We start from the raw sequence: 13890 nt of genomic DNA, 5'->3' as shown, positions 1-13890 counted from the left end.
CGGCATTCACAGGAGATTTGGAAAAGGAGAAGCGAAGGCTCCAAAACATCTTAGCGACAGGGAAGGATGAGATGGAGCACGAGGAGGAGCACAAGGTGAAGAAGAACCAGACACTGGTTCAGACAAAGGAAGAGGAGAAACCTGAGCCTGACCGGTTTGAAGAATGTAAGTCTATACTGGAGGAAGGCAGGCGGGAAGCCAGGGAAGCGACTCCCTCCGAGGGCTGAGATGACCGGCTGTGTTGCCGGTAACCTGAAGCCCATTGCGGAAGGAAGCACAAAGCCCAGTTTCCAAGAGAAAGAGCTTGCTGCTGCGATCCAGCCATCCTCACAGAGCTTACACTGCAGAGGTTTGCCAGCAGTTTCAAGCTCCCTGGGCTGCTCACATGAAATGAGCTCCGCTGGCAGGGGAATTCCCTTGGGATGTGCAGGGTGACCTGGGCAGGAAGCCCAGGTACTGCGGGTCCTTTTTTGATCCAGTGTAACTCAGCACAGGCTAGGACACTTGCCAGCCTGACCACAGTTCGGGCTGTTTTCTTGCACTCTGAGATCAGAGCAGTTACGTTAGCAAAGCTTAAACGTTGAGCAGAATTTTAAGCAGCCAGGGACTTTGGCCTGCAGAGTCTTCTGGGATGGCAAAACCCTGCCTAATACCTCTTATGCTTGAGTCTTCAGTGTGTGCGTGCACCCCAGCCAGCCCTTTGCTAGCCAGGGCAGCATGAAGATGGGCAATGCCAGAACAACATCTACAGAAGGGGCGCTTTGGTCCCTGCTGCAGGGAAGCCTGTGTGCTGGCTTCACACATGCTTTGTATCCTCTAAAACTTGTCAGAAGCTGAGTGTCATCCTTGACGTGTCTGAAATATCCACATACTTTGTACTGTGGCAAGGTTTGGACCATCTGGCTGCAGGTCTCTGCTCCAGAGTGGCAGATAATCGGTGCCTCTGCTGGTCCTGGGAGCAGAGATGGTTACAGTCACTGGGTGATGCACATCAACTAATGAACCTCAACGGCTTTAAGCAGGTTCTGTCTCCATCCACAGACTGGCTGAATTGCCCACAAGCAACAGGGAATTGTCTGTGCAAAGAAAACTAGAAAGATGCTGTTCCTGCAAGATGGGGGGTGGTAAGGAGATGAGCAGGGAGGACATTTCCCAGCATGTAAGGGATTTCTGAGTTATTCTAATGACATGTGCAAGATGCGTGTTAACAGCAGACATCGCCGTTCCCCTGGCAGGACCACTGTTCAAGCAGAGATAGGAAACTGGGGGTTCAGATGTAGACAGAAACACATTTTCTTGCCTTTCACCCGAGCCTTTTTTCCACACTGTTTTCTCTTCTCCGTCAGTGGTGAATGAAGTTCAGGAGAGGAGGGATTTCCTGGCAGAGATGGAAGCTCTAGGTCAGGGCAAGAAGTACCGAAGCGTTGTCCTCACTGAAATCTCACAGGTATGCGAGGGTCCTGGTGGCATTGGTTGTACAGTACACGGATGGAATCCCTCGTGTCAGAGACCTTCAAGCAGTCTCCTCTGATATTGAGCAGGAAGGGGGCAGAGAAGTGTTTCCCTTCATGGCACAGGACAGGCATGAATTTGGGCAGTGGGGGATAGAGGTTTTCAGCCTTTCTTTCCATTTCTGCATGCAACTTAATCAGGGAGGTAAAACCTTTGTTCTTGGGGTTGGCAAAAGAAGAAAAAAAAAAAGCTGGCAGCTTTCTCCCTGCTCAGCTCTTCCCCTTTGTACTTTGCAGAAAATGCGTGAGATGGAGATCATTGACAAGAAGAGGAGTGAGGAAGTGAGAGAGATCATGACAAAAGACTTCCCTTGTGGGAACAAATCCGATCCCTATGACTAGGCCGAGGGAAAACCTCCCTCGTCTTCTTCCCAGACTCTCAGCATCAGTCTCAAGGGCTGGTCTGTGCCTGAAGAGGGGGCAACACCACCTGTTGCCCAAAGCCAGAAACCATTTGCACACAACACGTGACAGAAGAAAGCTGATGTAAAATCCTACCCATGCACTACATCTCTTCCTGCTCAACGATATTCAAAGAGATGAAAACACACAAGCAGCAGCTACCAGACATAACAAAGTAGAGCCTCCTTTTGCCTATGCAAGGCCTCAGAGTACAGCAATCTGCCCATAAAAATAACCACTCCTTTCCATCCAGCCAGAGGTGGAAGTTTCTCATGACAACACGATGTAACAGGGGTGTTACCACCCACATGTACAGCCTGCTCCTGCCCCCATGGCTCTGGGAATGCCTGTGCTGACAGATGGCAAACACGAGCCTCTGGCATTGCTGCAGGTCACCATGACTGTGTGCATCAGCAAACTTCTGGGCAGCAGCTGCACTGGGCAGGCGCTCAGGAGCACAGCTGTGCTGAGGAGGGAGAGCGGATTTCAGCCGAGCGCACGCTGCTCTTTGCTGTGGGCTTGCTGTGGTTTTTCTGGTTCCTGAAAGCTTGGTACGCAAAACAGCCATCGCCTTCCCGCAGAGCCTGGAAATGGCTGTTTGCTTACTCCATGCAGACCCCCACCTCTGTCCTCCAGCAGGATGAAGCATGATGTCCCGCTGTTCTTGCCTAAATCCCAGCATGAAGTCTGCCTCCCACTTTCCTTAAGGTCCCATCATCTGCATCCTACCAGTACTCACCAGCCACTCCCCAAAGCCAGGGAGTGGGACAGCGTGACTGCACAAAGGAATCAGAAACCTAAGCTGCAATTGTTTTTCAAATCCAATGTTTCTTTTATTTCTGTTCTGGTGAATGGAAGTCACAGAGTTAGTGCAGTATAATTTACAAATCAGAGTTCTGACCAGGCACAGGGCCAAGGGGTGTCAGGCTGCAGCGATCCCAATGGCCTTTGGCAACAGTGATGTGACAGTAGGCTCTAAAGCGGATTTCTTTCTCTTGGGAGAAGAGTTGTGCTTTGGGATCTCTCCTCCCCTACCACTGCTCCTCATCAGCCCGCTGAGGTATGGCAAGAGTAAGATGGCGTCACCAGCACAGGGCTGAACTTGCTACCTCCCAGCCACAGGGGCCACACTGGGACTGAGGAGGGGCTCGGGTCCCTCAGGTTTTGGGAAGCGAGGATCCCTTTCCAGATCTACAGAATGCTACACCAGCCACCTTGCAAGGCACTGCTCTGACAGTGTTTTGGCTAAAGCCTGTTGGGTTTTTAGAAGGGACTGCAGCAGTTTGCTCGGGGCTGGTTATGTCTGGTTTGCTAATGAGAAGGCATGACAAACAGCTGACCAACCAAACACCCATGAAAACTCTAATTCAGACTGATCCAACAATTCAATAAATAACTCCTCCTTGGAGGAGAAGGCAGGAAACAAATGGAAGGAAGAAGGGATGGTTGGAAGACACCACTGCCCCCCCCTTCCCTCCTCCAATGTACACACACACACACACACACGACAAATAAAATAAGGTTTTAAAAAGTTTTAGGATGGGTTTGAATTCATCTAGTAAAGGAGGTGTAAGAAATAACCAGCCAACCCCTGCACACTTTTGAAGTATACACAGATGAAGCTGAGTAAAGGTCAGTTGCGACCATGCCTCTCCCAGGTAGCTCAGGGTTGGCACTGGTGAGCAGGGGCACAAGCTTAGCGCCTCTTGCCAGCAGTGAGTCAGTCTTGAGCTGTTCTGCCCTTGCCTGGAAAAGGAATGTTTCTCCTTCCCCCCGAAAGGCAGCAGAGTCAGCAGTATTTAGCAGCAGTGGCGGGGGTAAGATGTCCTGAGTAGGGCATGTGAGCTACGTCCTAGCAGCTGTACACCGTCCCCTTGGGTCCCCTCAGCCCTGTAACAGAGCCCACCCAGCCCTGGCACTCGAGGGAGGGGATAGCTCAAAATAAATAGGGCATCAGTTATTTTTTTGGCTATGGCTCTAGAACCTTATGAAGTGGGACTGTTTTCTTAACATTTTCGTTTAGGCCAGTAAAACCCAAAGAAACCTGATCCTATGCCAGCGTTTTCTCCTGAAGTTAAAAATGGGACAGGAAGGCGACGAAGAGTGGGCAGGCAGGGAGGGACAGGCGGACAGTCCCCTCCTGGCAGGGGTCAGAGGCACGTGGAACCGTCACAGTTAGAGCAGGACAGGGGACGGGGGGCAGTTAGTGCAAGTTTTCCCACAAACACCAAACTCTTGGTTTGCTTCTCAGTTAATAAAAAACACAATGGGGTAACATATCTGAAAAGCCAATCCATCTTCTCCCCACCTCATTTAGCAAGGCTTCACTGAGGGGTTGGTCAGGCTCCTCCGCAGCCTCAGGAAGGGAAGTGCTTTGGTTGGACTTTCCCATTCCGGGCAGAGGGCTGGCGTCTCCCTGGGACAGCAGCTCCAGGATGCCTGGGGAAGGTGTGGGGGGAGAAGGGAGGGGAGAGGAGGGAGACAAGGCCCCCTTGCTGGCAGACATCCCAGCCAGCTGCGGGGAGGCCAGGGCAGTCGGGCAGCACATCCCTCCCACTGCTGGTGTTCCACTGCTCTAGCTTTTCTCCTTGGGTGACTTGCTCTTGGAGTCATGCTTGTTGCCCAGCAGCTTAAGCACCTTCATGGGCTTGAATTTGCCTTTCTTCTTGCTCTCAGTCTCCTTCTCCTTGTGAAATTCTGGAGTTGCAAGGGGAGGTGGTCAGTGCGCGATGCCGATGGTTGTACACATGCACATATGACAATGGGCAAGGGTGAGAGCCTCGAATCAAAGCCCCAAACTTAAACAGCCCTGCAGGAAAGGCTCTGGAATCTACAGAGAATAGATTCAAGCTCCCCCTTTGCACACAATTTCATGAATTGCTTATGTTGCCCCTTGCTGGGGTCAGCAGTGAAACCATCACTTCAAAAATCTTCCCGACCATTTCTTACCTTTCCTTTTGATCATGGCTTCCAACATTTTATCCTCCTCCTCTTCTCTGAAAGAAAGAGTGGGAAATAGGTCAGCAATTCAGCCCTGAAAACAGCTGCTGTATTGCTTAAGGCTAGAGAACCTCCTACTTATAAGTCATGGAGAGGCAGATCCATCAGTGCCTTGTGAGCATTTGCTACCAGCAGGATAAATCCCACGTGCTGCAAGTACTGCCCTGCCTTTCCCACACAAGACATTCAAATAGACAAGAACTGGGAAGCCTGGCAAAGACATCAGCAATAGGGACACCTTGGGACACCCCCACGAGCCATGTGTGTGGCACTGAGTCAGGCTATGCTGTTTCCCTCTCCCCCAGTCCACCACACTCCTCACTCACCTCTGCCGGTCCTCATCCAGGCAGTTCACAATGGCATTCCTCTGCTCAATGATGGTCACCAGCTCCTGCATCAGCACCTTCTCCCTCCCTCGGTCCTCGTCAGTCCAGTCCTTCTCTACTCAGCCAAATCCCAAGGAACGACAAGCAATTAAATGGTTGAAGGAGCTCTGAAACTCGGAGCTTCTGGGGAAGAGATCCCCTAGCACAATCCCCTGCTACCCTGCCATGCTGCAGGGCCAGCTGAGCTAGCAGTGCTGTGGAGGCAGAGCCCTGCAGGCAGCATCCCATAGAGACAAAAGGAGCTTGTTCCTGCACAAGGCTGGGGCATGCAATGAGGTGGGGTAGCAGTTCTAAAGCCAGCTGGTTGTGTTGGCATCCCTAAAGATGTCTCTTTTTGCCCTAGACCCACCAAGACAGAGTGGGGAGGAAGTCCATGGGGACAACAGAGGTGACTTTACCTGGCTTGTTGAGGAGGCAACGCAGTTCATACTCCACGTCCGACTGCCGCTGCTCCAGGTTCTGCTGTTTGAAGCTGCAAGAGAAGGGGACACTGCCAGGAACCTCTGCAAATCTCCAGAGTGGCAGAACATCCTCCCAGGGTACAGGGTGAGCTCAGAAAGAACCACTAAGATGCTGATCTTATCCTATACAGCCAAAGGGCCAGGAAGCCAAGTGCCAGCAGGGACCAGCCCTTGCTGCTCAAGCCCTTCCTGGAGGAGATGCTCCAGGGGCTCTGATGACTCACGGTGGGTCAGTTCTGAGTGCGTCTGGATACATTTGTTGGTTTGCCCTTTTTAACTCCCTTCTCCAGGCAAGGAGGCCACGTCAGGCTCCCCGCTGGAAGCACAATTTCAGAAGGGCTGAGACAGGACTCCCCGCAAGCGTGACAGTGGCTCCCCACATACTTGCACACACTTACATGTAGATGAGCTCTGATTCATGGCGCACCAGCATGTGCTTCTCATGGATGAGTTTGAACCAGTCCACCAGCAAGCTGTCCTCAGGGCTGTCTGCCAAGCAAAGGGACAATTCAGAACCATCCCCAGCCCTGCAGGATCCCATCACCCTGCAGCAGGCTGAGCTCTGCCAAGCCAGGAGAGGGGCACTGGGCTAGATCCAACCTGACCTCAGACTGTTCCTGAGCCCCAGAGACGCCTTATATCTTCTCCCACCTGTTTCTATTCTAGAGACATCTCCATGTCCAGGGTATAGCTGTGACCATTCTTCGAGCCCAGCACAGCCCCTTGTGCTCTTCCAACCCCAGAAATAGCAGGCAGGAAGTCACCACTGCTATCTCCTTGGCTGGACACAGGGCAGCCCTAGGGTCTGTCCTGCCCAACACCCACAGGCAGCCCACCCCAACCCACATACCATTCTCAGCACTGCGAAGTTTTTCCTCCAAGGCCACCCCACGGTGCTCCAGCTGGTCCAGCTGGTGCTCAATGGCATCCATCTCCCCATAGATGTCTTCCTCAGGGATGTACTGATCTGTCTGCACCTGCCAAACCACCATTACCATCAACTTCCAGTTTCCAGGGGTAACCCAAAGGCTGGTCAACACTAACTGGGGTGGGGGGACAACAGAACAGTCCATCTAAGGGTGGATCTAAAATCCCCACCCCACTCTGGAGCAAAGGGAGACCACGGTGCTACCAACAACAGACCAGCCTAGACACCATCCTCCCCCACCACTTGTGCAATACCTGACCACACATGCACCATCATGGTGCCTGTATACAGCTACAGCCTTGGGGGATAGTACAGAGCTGGCTTTTGGCCCCTGCTCAAAGGGCTCTTTTACCTTGCGTTTGATCAGTGGGAAGCCGTGACCCGGAGCAGGAGGACGCATTGGCTTAGAGCCCTTGGGAGGTTTCTTGGCAGAGGGCGAGGCAGCAGGTGATGGCTTCCGGTTGAAGGGGTTCTCTTTGCAGGAAGACTGGCGAGGGGGAACAAAAGGAGATATGTAAGGGTCCAGGAGAGGGAAGGGATATAGCATTCCAACAGCTGGGACTGAGCAGACAGGGCAGCCCTAGGGTTTGTCCTGCCCCACACTCTCCCAGAGGAGGAACAAAGCACTGATCTCCACAAGCAGCCCAGCCATGAGCTCCTTTTCAGCATCAGTTCCCCTGCCTCTCTCTAACACTCATACTGAATTATTTTCCTTCATGGTTCCCTTCCCATTTGCTCTGACCACAGATCCTGCCTCTTCAGCATGTGGGGTAGGCAGAGTATGAGCAGAGCCACCATTTAATGAGCACATGCCCAAAGCTCGTTTTCAGGAGATCACACGTCAAATCTACCTAAGGGGCAAGCCTGGACTCATGATCCCCACTGTGATGGATGGGGAAGAACCACCCCCTGTCTGGATGGCAGGAAAGTCATCACCTCACCTTCAGCTGTGGCTTGGGTGAGGAAGGTGTCTTAGGGCTGCCAGCACCCCCATCTGAAGCCAAGAGGATGGGTGTAGGGCTGGCCCCAGCAGGAGGCTTGGGGGGCAGCCGGCTGGGGCTGGTCTTTAAGCTGCCGGTGGAAAGGCTCCTGCTGGTCTGCAGGGTGCTGGGCTGTGCCTCCTTGCTGAAGCTGGCCAGCTCACTGGAGGAGGAGAAGGAGGAGTTGGTGGAGAGGCTGGCTGGGGCAGCAGGGCTTTCGCTGGAGGAGATGCTGGCCAGTGGTGTGTCAGTGCTAGAAGTCTTGGTCGCCGTCGGCGTGTGGACAGTGGGCTCAGAGGAACTTTTGGGCACTGAGGCCTCATCGCTGTCACCCAGCACCTTGGCTGAACTCTCAGAGTTGATGCTCTCAAGACTAAGAGCTGGAGATGGGGTGGAGGATGATGGCTCAGAGTGTGACAGCCTGGAGATGGGGTGGTGGGCTGCAAAGCAAAGGGAGAACTCAGAGAGGAACAGGAGGGCAGCCAGGAGAGAAGGGAAGAGTGGTACATACTGAAGGAAGGGGCAAGTGCAAAGGGAACCAGTGTCTGTCTGTCCTCAAAGACAGAAGGGACACTCCAGACAAAGGTCTTGCCTGCAAATGCTGTGCTCTGGTGGGTAGAGAGGACTTGGCTAGCACAAGTCCCAGCACAACCATCTCTGCATAAAGGCCTGGCCATCCAGGGTGATGCAGAGGCACCTGTGAAGGGGGTGCCTCCAGGGGGCCACACAGGAGTGGTGGAAGAGGGATGAGGGATTGGAGGAAGGCTCACCTAGAGGGGAAGCACTGGGGGCTCGCGGAGCTGGGCGCTTCTTCGTCTTTGGGCTGCTAGTGGGTGTGATGCCATACCAGGGGTGGAGAGTCTTGGCAGCAGTCTCGCTCTGCTCCTGCTCAGGCGTGCTCTTTTGGGTGGCAGCACTCTCCTCTTCCTCTTCGTCCTCCTCCTCAAAAGGGTTGTAGGCTTTGGGCTCTGCAGCATCAAACCTGCTCTCCTCGCTCCTGGTTTTTCCCACCTCCTCCCCATCCTCCTCCTCTGAAGTCCTACTTGGAGTTTCATGGCTGCTGACCGGGGGAGGAGGAGGAGCTGGCTTCTTTTTGGGCTCTGCTTGCACTAAGGCCATCCATGGTGGGTCCTTGGTTCTCGCAGTAGCTCCACCACTGGAAGAAGAGAGAGATCGATCAAGGTGGCAGGGAGCAGAGACAAGCTGGGATGGTGAGGCACAGGAGAGGGGCTTAGACCTCACACGAAAGGAGGGATAGAGTAGGATGTCTCCCATGCAGAAGCAGGTTTCTTATTCAAAGGAACCCTAGTCTTCCCCATACACAAGCTGTCTCATTCTCTGTGGGCAAACCTGTGAACCTGAAGGAAGGACAACCTGCCTGACTTGCCTGCTGGGCCCAGTGTTTTGGTTTCTGAATATTACAGCCTCCATCTGCTAAGCAGCAGTAAAAGCTGAACTTTATGGCCAGAGCTGTTCTCTCCTCACTGACACTGTTCCTACAAGCAGTTCTGCTCCTCGGGCTGTGGAAGGAGGAGGAGTTGAGATCAGATACCTGCCCTCTGCAGTCACTCTCCCTTCCTACACTTCAGAGGGCTGTTTGTCACCTTATCTTCCAAGCATCCAGAAATGGACTCCTATTTGTGAACTCCTGCAGCTGGAAACACTGCTGCTCCTCTGAGGGCACAGCTCAGTGAATCACTGCTCATCAGGAAACAGCCCTCACTTGCTCTGGGCACCCACCCCTTGGCAGTTGCAAACATGAGATGCTTGTGAAACCTCTGTCCTGACAGCAGGCAAGGATGAAGCAATGCCACTGGGCGCCTGGGTAAGAGCCCAGGATGTGTAAAGGCTGCAGCCAGGCACTCACCATGTCCTGCACTGGACCTTTCCTGGGACAAACCCTCCACAAGGCAGAGAAGTATCCCCTTCTCAGTGCCAACAAGCAAGGCCATTTCAGAAGGCACTTAGCAGTCTGCATGTGCCACAGAAACACCTGTCTAAAACCCTAAGAGACAAAGACCCTGGGAGTTATGGAGAAACACTGTCAGCCTGACTGTACTGGGCTGGCACCCATTAGCTAAGGGAAGGGTCCTGAACATAGGCTACATCCTCCTAAAAGCAGGGGCTAATGCAGGTGGGAGAGGAGACCACAGCTCAGCTGTCCCCACAGCCCCACCTCACTATGAGGTCTGCAGGTGATCTGCAAACAGAAGGACGTACCGATCAGAGGAGCAGGGTCTCCCTCGGGGTTTTGGGACAGGGGGGCTGGGTTCAGGTACCCTACCTAGAAAGACACAGGGTCAGACTGTCACAACACCAAAAGGTCATGAAAAAAGAGGTTAAATCAACACGAGGCACCTCTTACACATCTCCCTGCAGGAGGACGGCTATTCCCACTCTCTGAAGACTTCATGATCTTTCTCCCACAGCTGGTGCAGTTAGTCAACCCCAAACAACCCCTTTACCTTTTTCTCCCACCCCACCCCAGGAGCTGCACCTGCAAACAGATGTGCCTCTCCATCCCACACCTGCAAACTGCTCTAGCACTGCCACCTTCCCTCCATGCTGGCAGCACACCCTGGAGAGCTCTGAAGAAATATAAGGGAGCAGGGAGGTGTGAGACCTAGCACTGCTCTCTCCACTATAGCGGTGGCTGCCAGTCAAAGGCTTGGTGTCTGAGCCTGAGATTTATTTGGAGGCAGAAGGGCATCAGGCTGCCGAGAAGGAATGGAACTCATCCGACCTGCAGCTGACCACCTCAGCTACTGGGAAGATGGAGGATAACCACTTCCACTGCCACCACTGTGCTCTTACCGTTCACCATGCCAGGCCCAGACTCACTGCCCTCACCCTGGAGGGTGGACCTGGGCCGAGGGACGGGGTGAGAGGTCGGAGGGGACAATGCTGACGCATCAGTGGCCCTCCTTGGGGCAGGGGTGGGCCGTGTGTCTTTGAGCTGTCCGTCCAGTGAGTTGTCTTTGTCCTGGGTGAGCACTGCAGGCTTGCTGGGAAGGGGAGGTCTGGGGGGAGTTTGGGAAACAGGCACCCCACTGCCTGCATGAGCAGGGGGCATCACTGTCTCTGCTTTGCTGGGTGTGCTGTCCTTTTCCTCTGCAGGCATACGGGTCTCTGCTATGCTCTCCAGGGAGTTGGTGCTGTCCTTCCCCACCTCTGCTACTGTGGGGAGGGCATCCTCACCCACACGGCCAGACCCAGTTTCATTTCTTAGCTCTGGCGACTGTTGGTCTGGGCTGGGCCGGCTCTCCACCTTCCGATTCATGGCCAGTTTTCCACGATGCTGTGTGCAGACAAAAGTCCCTGCCTCTGATCCAGGCTTGTACGACCCTGGGAGCAGCGTGCTGGAGCACTCCTTACACCTGCCAAGGAGAAGAGAGAGACCTGTGACATGGGGGACACCATCCTGCCCCTCAGGGAAGGCAACACACCTGGGAGATCCTTGCAGGGCCATGGAGTTAGCTCCTGCTCCTCCTACTAAATCCTAGCATGGTCTTGAGAAAGTAATTTGCAAAAGGAGAGGAACTGAGAAACGTCATCATGCCACTGTTTGAACCCATGAGGAGTTGGCAACTCAAATTCTGCATGCATTTGCGCTCATCCTTCAACTCAGAAAGGATTTAGTAAGTGTGGAAGGGCAACAGTTGGTATAGGGATGTGGCATGGTTTCCAGACCTGGAAAAGTAGAACCCTACAGTTTTCCTGGAAAAGATGCAGATGGTGGTGGACAGGATAGAGGGCTACAATGTCACAGGTGGTTCTGGGAAGGGGATCAACCATTCACAGACATGAAACAGGGATTATCAACTGGAATTAGGGAGCAGCTGTTTCAGAACCAGCACAGGGAGGCTATCGGCTGCCTTGTGGGTGCCAAAGGTCCAGGCAGGTTTAAGAACTGTCAGACACATTTGGGGGGCGGGGGGCGGCCCAAAAAATAAAACAACCCTCCCACCCCCAAGCTCTGAATATTAAATAAAATTACACCAGTTCCAGCTCAGGAAATCCCTGCACTGGAAGCCTGAAGAGCACTGAGGAGAAGCAGCACACAAGCCTAGCCTGGTCTCACCCTCCTCCATGCTGGTGCTGACCATGGTCCCCACCAGGGTCATGACAATTGGCTGGAAGGACAAAGCAATGACACAGCAGGGCCATTCTTACACTCTGCCTTGCCTGTTGAAACAGGGCAAACAGCTTCCCCATCCTTCACCGCCTGCCCGATCTCCTTGGATCATCCACTCTTTCACCACTGAGCCTTTGAACCCTCCCTAATGAAGCCCTCCAGGCGCAAGCGTCAGGCACAGCACTGGCAACCAAGTCAGCCCTTTTCCACCTGGGAAGTGAGGTGGATGGCATACGTGAAAGACAGCCAAGGACGAGGGGCTGATCAAGCACTCCCATGTGAACCAAGCTTGTTTCTTCTTGTCTGAGTACCTGGTGCTTGCAGCAGCTGGCTGCCCTACACTGCAAGCAAATAATTTTGCTGAGGAATTCTGCTCTGGGTGTCCAGTTGATTGAGATTTCCTCTGAAATGTACAGCAGATGCATGAGAACACAGAGGCTCTAGAAAGAAGGGGTATGATAAAATGAAGAGGTGGCAAGTTCAGACAAGGGGAGAAAGAGGTTTGTTTTGGTTTTATCTCCGTCAACCCACAGAAAATGCTGCTACAGGACACTCCTGACCAAACAGTGCCTGTGAATCAGCATGGGGAGAAAAAAAAAAAAAGACAAGAAAAGCATAAGGTGGCAAAACACTCAGGATAAAATTACCAGGATCTCACTGCTCAGCCTGAAGAGCCATGAGTTGTGCCAAGGCAGATATGGCACCTCTCCTATTCCTGGCCCATGAGCAATGCTGCACCAGCACCCTAAAGCTCCTCCTTTTGTCCCAGCTGCAGATGGGAAGCTTGATGGGCCCCAGCTCAGCTCCCCTCCTGTGACGCTCTTTCAATGATAAATCCCCAGCTGCCTTAGGCAGGATCTGTTTACACAGGTGAGTGAGGCCTCCTGTATCTTCCCAGTGGCTCAACATTTCTGTCCTCAGATGCCAGCTGCCCACTTGCCAGCTCTTGTCCTGTGGCCCACAGGAGAGATCTCATCCCTTCATCAACAGAGCAGGGAAAGCAAAGTTAAATGACTTCACAGGTGTTGCAGGTAAGGACCTGCACTCAGGGAGTAACCACAGAGCTGCTGACGTCTAACCCCTCATTCCTCGGTTTGGTAACAGTCTGCAGCTCTCCACATGCTCTCCTGAGAGCTCAGCAACACCTCAGGCAGCATGGGAGCCTGCATATCCAGTTGAGGATGTGGAATGTAGGTGGAAGGAGCTCCGTAGGATGATGTCCTGCCTTAGACCTCCTTGAAAGGTGGTGGTGGGCATTCTGGGTAGGCAGGTAGTAAACAGACAGAGCATCCTGGTTTATGGAGGTGGGAGAAGCACAAGGGGCTGGGATCCCAAGTCAGTGAAGCATGGAAGTGCAAAAGAGCAGTGGCAGTAGGGAAGGCGAGCAGCACAGGGCTGGACATAAGGAGCTAGTCAGACCTCTGGGACAGGGGGTTGGCAAGCAAATGGACCTTCTTTAGTATTTCGGGCACTGTCATCAATGCTCCGTATTGGCCAAGGACACTGACACACAAAGACAGGGTGCAGCTGGCCACAGACCTCCAGTTTGCCGAGGAGAGCAGCTGCCCCACCAGGCCTGGCCACAACATACCTAAAGCACTGGCGGTGGTAGAGCTTGCCCTCGGCCAGGTAGCGCTGGACCAGATGGACGTGCTGCTGGCAGGCCGCGCAGGTACTGCTGAGCATGGTGCGCTGGGATTGCTCCGACGGGTCTGAGGGGGCATCGTCCTGAGACACAATGTAAGGGGAGCTCAGGATGGGGGCCATGAGCTGCTCCACAGTCTACAGCTCCTCCAGAGCAGCTGCTCCCTTTGCAAGGCCCATCACTGACTGCTTGGGGCACAGCTCTGAGGCTCATCTCAGGAGCTGACAATGCACAGAATAGCTGTCCCTGCGTCCAGGCCAATCCATCCCAAATGAGAAGGAACCACTCCAAAAGGTGCCTTGCCCCTGTCTAGGGCTGAAGGGCTGTGAAATGGACTAATCTAAACCCTAGGCAGCAGGACCTGCAAGAGTAACCCCACCTTCTTGGAAAATGTGCCAGCCTAGATACCTGCCAAAACCTGAACTAGAGGGCCAAGAAAGAA

General features: G+C 53.5%; 2 protein-coding genes across 2 annotated transcripts in view; one reads left to right on the top strand and one right to left on the bottom strand.

The window, feature by feature from the left end:
• The window catches only part of LOC104490240 (chromosome unknown open reading frame, human C22orf23), a 3033-nt gene extending 1180 nt beyond the window's left edge, over positions 1–1853 (top strand). The window contains exons 3-5 of the mRNA XM_010132503.1: positions 13–165; positions 1347–1447; positions 1749–1853. Of these exons, the coding sequence (XP_010130805.1) occupies positions 13–165; positions 1347–1447; positions 1749–1853 (359 nt within the window). The remainder of the gene's footprint in view (positions 1–12; positions 166–1346; positions 1448–1748) is intronic.
• A 2401-nt stretch (positions 1854–4254) lies between these two features.
• The window catches only part of MICALL1 (MICAL-like 1), a gene marked incomplete at its 5' end in the record, with an annotated part of 13581 nt that continues 3945 nt past the window's right edge, over positions 4255–13890 (bottom strand). The window contains 13 exons of the mRNA XM_010132504.1: positions 4255–4610; positions 4863–4909; positions 5240–5354; positions 5698–5771; positions 6159–6249; positions 6611–6737; positions 7041–7175; positions 7630–8108; positions 8439–8824; positions 9409–9451; positions 9889–9948; positions 10483–11045; positions 13395–13585. Of these exons, the coding sequence (XP_010130806.1) occupies positions 4489–4610; positions 4863–4909; positions 5240–5354; positions 5698–5771; positions 6159–6249; positions 6611–6737; positions 7041–7175; positions 7630–8108; positions 8439–8824; positions 9409–9451; positions 9889–9948; positions 10483–11045; positions 13395–13585 (2433 nt within the window). The remainder of the gene's footprint in view (positions 4611–4862; positions 4910–5239; positions 5355–5697; positions 5772–6158; positions 6250–6610; positions 6738–7040; positions 7176–7629; positions 8109–8438; positions 8825–9408; positions 9452–9888; positions 9949–10482; positions 11046–13394; positions 13586–13890) is intronic.

This window comes from Buceros rhinoceros, unplaced genomic scaffold (assembly GCF_000710305.1).
Source record: "Buceros rhinoceros silvestris isolate BGI_N320 unplaced genomic scaffold, ASM71030v1 scaffold17923, whole genome shotgun sequence".
Classification (NCBI taxonomy): Eukaryota; Metazoa; Chordata; class Aves; order Bucerotiformes; family Bucerotidae; genus Buceros; species Buceros rhinoceros.
Note: the sequence above shows the minus strand (reverse complement) of the source record. Positions and strands in the feature narration are given on the sequence as shown.